Genomic DNA, 8,456 nt, shown 5'->3' with positions numbered 1-8,456 from the left:
TGACCAATGGATCTAACAATTTTGACATAATTGTGAATTCCATTTCACTTCTAGATTTAAACATCATTAGATACATGGGTAATTTACTTCTTAGTATTCACTTGGTTTATGTTTAGGATAAGTTTATTTTTAACTTTTGTATATGTTTTAGGTATAACATTGGTTTTAAAATACTAACATATTTCCTTTCAATATTTTGCTTGCTCTCTAGTTGATCTACTGATTTCACGATGTCCGAAATCAGATTCAGCAACCTCACTTGGGATCAACTTATACTACTGGATAAAGTGTTAGATGAAGTAATTCCAGTTCATGGAAGGGGGAATTTCCCCACACTGGAGGTAAAACCAAAAGATATAATTCATGTTGTGAAAGATCAACTCATAGAGCAAGGCATTATTGTTAAAGATAGCCGACTGAATGGTTCCACAGCAAGTTACATACTTGCAAGCCATAATGGAATCAGCTATAAGGATCTGGACATTATTTTTGGTGTTGAATTTCCAAGTGATCAAGAATTTCAGGTTGTTAAGGATACAGTTCTAGGTTGTTTACTTGATTTTTTACCAAAAGGTGTAAAAAAGGACAAGATCACTCTAAAGATCATGAAAGAGGCTTATGTGCAGAAGATGGTCAAAGTTTGCAATAGGCGTGATCGTTGGAGTCTCATCTCTCTTTCAAATAACACTGGGAAGAATGTAGAACTAAAATTTGTAAGTTCACTCAGACGGCAATTTGAATTTAGTGTCGATTCCTTTCAAATTATTTTGGATCCGATACTAGATTTTTACAGTGACAAAAATGCTAAGCTAACCAAAGAATCCTATCCTATTATAGTAGCTGAAAGCATGTATGGAAACTTCCAAGAAGCAATGACACATTTGCAATACAAGCTTATATCTACCAGAAAACCCGAAGAGATTAGAGGTGGTGGCCTTCTGAAGTACAGCAACTTGCTGGTTCGTGACTTCAAGCCAGCTTGTGAAGCAGAAATCAAGACCCTGGAACGTTATATGTGCTCTAGATTCTTCATTGATTTTCCTGATGTCAAAGAACAGCAAAAGAAAATTGAATCATATCTCCGCAACCATTTCATAGGTGAAGAAAAGAGCAAGTATGACTACCTTATGACCTTGCGTGGAGTTGTAGATGCAAGCACTGTTTGCCTCATGGCACATGAAAGAAGACAGACTCTCAATATGATCACCCTTATGGCCTTAAAAGTACTTGGAGAACAGAATATTCTACCCAATACAGACAATGTAACTTGCTTTTATCAGCCTGCTCCATACTTTGCAGCTGAGGGAGCAGGATACCCTACTTATTTTGTAACATCTGGGCCACCACCCATTTTCTTCCAGCCATACTATCCATTGCACTTTAATGTGCCAAATAGTACGGTTTAAAAACACATATACGACAGAAACTCTGCTTTAATTAAACATCTCTTAAAAGCGGAATTCAAAATTCTATAAAATTCAAGATCTATTTTTTATGCATTTACCAACTATTTTCCATCAATTACAGCTTAAACCATCATAGTAAATACAATATCTATAAACCAACCACTTTATTTTTTAAATGTTACTGACTAGTTATAATAACTTTCAAATGTTGTGGACCACTTAAAATGATTTTCAAATCTTGCTGACTACTTATGACTTTTGAAATTGCTATGACAAATACATTACAGATACCTACATCTTTGACTAAAATACAAAAGAACAGACTCATGTTTTAAAATCCAGAGATATGGTGAAGACAAGTGCCCAGATTTTTATATTCTTACATTCACTTCATTTTTTATAGTAGATAATACCATCAAGGAATTGTCAGTGCTTAACAAAAATGCCTAATTTCAAAAACAGATTCAAAAGACATTAAAACCCTGGACTTTGCAAGAATTTATTTTGTTTCTCAATTAAATTGGATTGGATACAAAATCCCACTATAGTTGGAAGGACTGCTTGGGAAAAAAATGGTTCTGGAAAATACTGCCTATTAGTAATTTATCATCTATAAAATAAAATATTTAATTTGTGGATTTGAAAATAATACCATCCAGCTGTGCAACCAATACTGTGACCAGTTTGTAGGTTTCTTTTTTCCCAAAAAATAAGTTGAAAAGAATGAAAATGGCCAACTCTGAATGTGAAAGCTTTCTATCATCATCTATTACAAAGAGACTCTAAAAAGCAAACAGGAAAAAACAGGCAGAGGTTTTAAGCCATATCATTTACCATTTTTATGGCCTATTTGACCAACATCTTAACATGTTTGGAAATATTCAGTTTTAGTAAGTGAAAATATTTTTATTATTACTAAATGAAGCATTTTTTTCATTTTCCTTTACCAAAGATCAGTTTCGAACATGCCACTCAAGTGCCTCCTCGTGTGAGATTGTGCATAACACTATAATTTACTCAACAATTGCATATATTTGCCATCTATCTGAGTATATACTCACTACATCAAATATGCTGCTAGTAAATCTACCAGTGGAATTAAAAATGTATTTTCTTCCCATAATGAAAACAATCCATGACCAATATTATCTGGGATGACAGAAAGGGAGCTGTCCTGAATTAATATAGATAAAGCCATTGGAAAACTTCAGTATTTCTCCTTGCTTCTGATTTTTTATGAATTTCCATCCCAGCTTTTATTTACCATCACACATTTTTCCATCACAACGTGACCTGACAGTCATGTTCTGAGAATTTGTCACTTATGGACTCTGTATTGCAATATTGGACACAAGAAGTACAACAAATATGGCATTTTCAAATAGCCAATATTTCTGAGATATTTTATACCACAGCATCACTGGCCATCAGTATATTTTTAAATATACATCACAGAACCTTGAGGCTTCGAAATACTATATGATCTTACCCCCTTCTTTGAGACAAATAAAGAATTTATAAATACTATATTAAAAAGAAAATTCAGCAATCTATCTCTATACTGTACTGGTTAATGATGATTGATTGTTCTTTTGCCCTAAAATATTCTTTATTTTTCAGTTACTGGGAATGCTTGTACATCAAACTAAAGGTATTTATCACTACCAAAAACAATTCCAAAAGATATAGGAAAAGTATTTAAGAATAAAAGGACTATGACAGTGATGTTATCGGGATAGATTCGATATTTTCTAGAGTAGCATTTGACACTGAGTAGCAGAATTCTGAGGTTATGTGGAAACATCTCATCCTTCACGTGCTCCCATAGCTTCCTTTGGTCCTACTGGGAATTTAAACACCTTCCCTAAAAAGCAAATCTTCCATGGTATTCTTGTAAAGCTTTAAGTCTTGATAGAACAATGGCCTGAAAGCTACCTGCTTTCTCCTAACATTTTAAGCATGTGTTTCCAGTGTTACAAAATTTCAGAATTGACATTTAAGACTTTCTCAAGAGAGAATCCAAACCTGTTGAATGAGGATGACATCACTGAAGAGAACTCTAATGGGAGGAATGTAAGGTTATTTTTTAACAAAATTTTTGTGTTTAAGGCAGTGCTACATAAGTTGCGTTACTGTTTAAAACAACAACAACAAAAAACACCTTTTTTGTTTAGATGTAGTTTTTGAAATTTCAACAGATAGTTTATAGATAAATTTTTTGTTCATTTGCTTTTTATGACCCTTAAAAAAAAAAACAAAAAACCTCCTAGTCCTAGAGATGGATATACCTTTTAGTACCTCAAGGCAAAATAACTAGCCCCTGTAAATGCATACACTAGCCTTTCTAAGAGAGAAATGTCTTGAGAGGGCCCTCTTTGCAAATTTTTTTCTTCTTAATTTCCAAATTAAAATCGATGAATTGAATAACCCAATGCAGGTAAGGTCATGGTAATTTATGACAATTCACTTGTCATACTTTTTGGACTGGTAGTAGAATTTGAGCCATTCTCTAAAATGCTAGTAAGTAAACCATTTTACATTATGAATAGACACGGTCTAGTCACAGGTCCTCTGGTTCAACTAAAGAACCCATAAGCCTGGGATCGAGTTCTTGTTTTAGCATTGGTACAGCCCTGAAGATATTAGTGGGAAGATTAGTCTCTGTGAAAATGACAGTAGAGAATGGTATGAGGGTTCACATTAATATCCTATTTAGCAATTTCACGTTTATTATAGGAGGACAACATGAACAAAACTTGTCTATATAAATTGTGGCTTCAATCCCAAAAGAAAAAATAATAAAAATATTACCCAAATCCTTAACTTATAATTAGAACTAAAAAGGGAATTCCTGTATATTTGTGGTAGTCACTTCCAAAATGTTTATTTAAAATAAAAACTGGCATTAGATAGCCATTGACACTTACGTTTTCTGTTTTGAAAACTTTTACAAATTTTCACTTCTCCCCAATAAAATTAAAGAGCCAACACACACATTTGCAGATATTTGAACAAAGAGGCTCTTAAATAATTTTTTAAGCCTTACATGTGACCTTTTTGAACAAAAATATTTCTTGATATTGAATATTTCTTGATTTCTTGAACAAAAAATAATTTCTTTATAGCTTTCAGAGTTTTGTAGGGTATCTTTGGACACACAGGATTAAATGCCTTTAAAACCAATGCTTGGTAAGGCAGTGAACTTCAAATAACGATTGTCTTATTACAACTCCAGATTTACTATCAGATAAAATGCTTTCAAATAGTGTCAACAGGTAAAAAATGTAAATTATAACAGTTTTTAAGGTTAAAAATCGACTTATTTTAAAAGCACTTAATACATCTTTAAAATGAAAGGCTTTATCTTCTTCTAGGTAAATGATATATGTACCAAAATAGAAACCATGCCAGGCAAGTTATCTGATTCAGAAATGTAGAGGACTATATTTAATATGCTGTAAATTGATTTATATGAAATTCAGTGCCTGTTTACTAAGTCAAAGAGAGTACCTCTGTAGAAGGGATGTACAAATCCTGGTAAACCTGACAGTTTCCAAAAAGGGAACATGTAATTCATTTTCCCAAAGAGCAAATTTTTAATTCCTCCTATTTTTCGTCCACAATTTCCTAATTTACTAAATTGACACCTCCCTGTGCTCAACAGTGATAAGATGCAAAAAAAGGTGATGCCTTGGGGCAATTTATTACCGTTTATATTACCAAAAGATAAAGTGACACTATTCAAAGTTTAATTCCTAGTGAGGGGAAAGCCTGAAAATGTTATAGTTATTAATCAGGTAGAATTGTGTTCATGGATGGACTCATTCTAGAAAAGAAAGCTTCCACGTGTGCCTTAGAGAATCCAACTTTAGGAGCTCTGATTTTTTTAACATTTCTCTTAACTAGGATACACTAACAACACTTTAATTCAAAGGCCATGATTCTGTTCTGGAGATAAACATTCACTTTTCAGGTCTTGAAGAATCCTGGAATTCTAGGCAACTAAATGTGAAGAAATCACTTAATTGGCTTACTATATCATTCAGAGTTCAGACTAGTATAAATTATAAAGTAACTGTTTTTAGTTAGGAGTAGTCAAAATTATTTTAATCATTGTTATGTGCTCTAATATAATTCTTTGGAATTTTTAAGATTTTTAAAAGGTAAGTTGCATTTCAGTTTGGATTCAAATACATAAAAATTATAATTCAAAACATTTAAACTTTTTAAAAACAAAAGCCACATGTCAATTTAGATGTAGTACATAAAATTATGTCAAATCATACAAATTTATGCATTTTTAAATTCCTATAGATTTAAGTTACATTAAAACATAAAACTAATAATAGATGATTCACCTTGTATGAATTATAATGCAGTATATCTATTGAATAATTACATTTCAGTATGTTTCCTGTATTTTATTCAAAAAGCTTAAATATTTTTCAATAAAGATTGGAAATAACCTATACATTATCTGAATTTTCCATATTTTAATTCAGTATAATTGGATGATACTGTCTTATGGCTATGTTTTCAATTTGCATTTAAGTTCTTTAACACAGTTTAGCGTCCCAATTTACAGATGACCGATGCCAAGCCATAAGACGACATGCTGAACTCTGACTTGATCTTTAAATAAAGGCATTCTGGTATTTTAAAACAAATCCCATATATCTCTGAAAACTATATTCACTTTATAGTCATATACTGCCACTAGATTTAATTGAAAAGTAACATTCTCTTTGGCAATGTGGCTAATTGTTTAATCTCACAGAGTCCCTGTTTAGATTGAGTGAAATAGTGTTAGTAATTTTCCCTTCTAGTTTGAAAAGTACAAGCAACTGGAAAATTCATTCTTTAAAGTTCTTCTGGATGTTAAATTTAATGTCTCTACCTGAAAAACAAAGAATTAAGGCAAGTGTCCAAATAATTCAGACCCAAAATATTTCACTGAGTAATGAACAATGAAACATGGACCTAAATTATTTATGATCCAAATCATTGAATGACTGTTTTCTCATATAAACCAGACCAAAAATAACTATTGGATATTTAAAAAATCCTAAAATACCATTTCATGATGTGTAAAACAATTCATCTGATAAACAATAAATTTTACATTAGAAGAAGGTCTGACTTCAAAACTAAGCAAACAAATTGGTCCGTAAGTATTTATCTTAAAGATGAGTTTCACGTTTCAGTTAATTTAAATCTAATTGTTTAGCATTAAAGAAAATATCAGTGAAAGAAATTATAGCCACTAAGTGGGAAATGAAATAGAAACATCTAAATGTAGTTTCCCAAAACCCAGTAAAATTGCTGACATGATTTCCTGCATCATTACATCAAAAGGACAGACCTAACATGAAACAATTCAAGTTTTTAGGAAAGCAGTGAATATAAATATAGCTTTATAAAGGTTTTAGGTATCTTTTTAGCCTTATAGTTCACATCACCAGTTCTAGTCTTTTATTGCAAAAACTTTGAAGTGTTCTTAGGACCTTACTATGTTTCTATAAATGAAAAATTTCAGGAGTATTCTAATATTGGGACATCTAAGAAATAACTGAAATGTCCAAAGTTGACTGAAATGTTTATCTATGGTTTACTGTTTACTATATGTTAAATTGAAATAGTTTTTTACAATGTTGTTGCTCATTATATAGTTCTGAGACTTATATGTACTATTTTGGAAAATATATTTTACTGTTTACAGAAAATGTTATATGAACAGTTCAGGATCTTTTGGGTGGAAATTATTTTTAAATGGATTATAATAATAATTGTACTTTTTATTATTTATCCAATAGCTCTTACACCTGTTTCATTTGTTTTGTTTTGTGCTTTTGTACACTTTGGAAGAAACACTGTAGAGATTCTGTTATTGATTAAAATTATTTTGAAATAAAATTACTGTGAAACATGCACCAATATGCCAACTGCAAATGGGTGAATGCCTATTATTTCAAACACCACCAAATTGTTTACAGCATGTTCAAAATAGCACTTGGAAATTTTTTTTTTTTCAATTTTGAGACATGAAATTTTATTTTTTTATTAAGATAAAGTATGCATAAATATAAAATTTACCATTTTAATCACTTTTTGTGTGTACAATTCAGTGGCATTAAGTACAATCACAAGGTTGTGCAGCCATCACTTCTGCCTGGTTTCAGACTCCTTCATTATCTCAAAGAGAAATTCTTTAGCAATTTTATTTTTATTTAATTATCTAAATTTTCCAGAACTATTTATTAAAAAGATTTTTTTTCCCTCACTGATGACAACCTAGTCATATATCATGGATGTGTGTTTGTGTTTCTATTCTATTCTTTTTCTCCATTGGCCTATTTGTTTACCTGTGCCATGATATCCCACAAGCTTAATTGCTGTTTTATGAGGTCTTGATAATATGGTAGAATAAGTTCCTCCACATTTTTTCTCTTTTTCCAAAGATTTTTGGCTTTTTCAATTTCATTTAATTTTCATACAAATTTTAGGATTAGTTTGTTATTGGTCACTAAGGCTTGTTTGTATTTTCATTGTTATTATACTAAATCTATAACTCATTTGCCAAAATTTGTCCTTTTCCCCATTTCTTCCTCTTTTTTTTCTTTTTTTTTTTTTTGAGACAGAGTCTCGCTCTGGTGCTCAGGCTAGAGTGCCGTGGCATCAGCCTAGCTCACAGCAACCTCAAACTCCTGGGCTCAAGCGATCCTTCTGCCTCAGCCTCCCAAGTGGCTGGGACTACAGGCATGTGCCACCATGCCCGTTTGTACAGAATCCCCATTGATTTCATTAGAAGTTGTATACAGGGAGCATGGAAAGGGATTGACCTTCAGTATATTATGGTTCTGTATAATTGACTTTTACTATTCATGATAGATTAACCGAAAGATAACACCATCACATAGCCTAATTACAGAACTGATTTATATTCATTCATTTCCCAAACTTCATCTGATTTTACCTTGGTAAAGTTTACTTACTTATCTTCTCCTCCCTCTCAAATAAGTGGTACCTGCAGCACATTAGATGAGAATATAA

General features: G+C 31.8%; 1 protein-coding gene across 1 annotated transcript; it reads left to right on the top strand.

The window, feature by feature from the left end:
• Positions 1 to 230: 230 nt before the first annotated feature.
• FAM46D (family with sequence similarity 46, member D) lies at positions 231 to 1,406 on the top strand. Its single transcript, XM_012664072.1, has one exon. The coding sequence runs from the start codon at positions 231 to 233 to the stop codon at positions 1,404 to 1,406; it is 1,176 nt and encodes a 391-aa protein (XP_012519526.1).
• Positions 1,407 to 8,456: the final 7,050 nt, after the last annotated feature.

The sequence above is a fragment of the Propithecus coquereli genome, unplaced genomic scaffold (genome assembly GCF_000956105.1).
Source record: "Propithecus coquereli isolate 6110/MARCELLA unplaced genomic scaffold, Pcoq_1.0 Scaffold86, whole genome shotgun sequence".
In the NCBI taxonomy this organism is placed as follows: Eukaryota; Metazoa; Chordata; class Mammalia; order Primates; family Indriidae; genus Propithecus; species Propithecus coquereli.
Note: the sequence above shows the minus strand (reverse complement) of the source record. Positions and strands in the feature narration are given on the sequence as shown.

Excerpts from the sequence above, each read along its gene's own strand:
- FAM46D (XM_012664072.1), top strand. The coding sequence starts at position 231 with ATGTCCGAAATCAGATTCAGCAACCTCACTTGGGATCAACTTATACTA.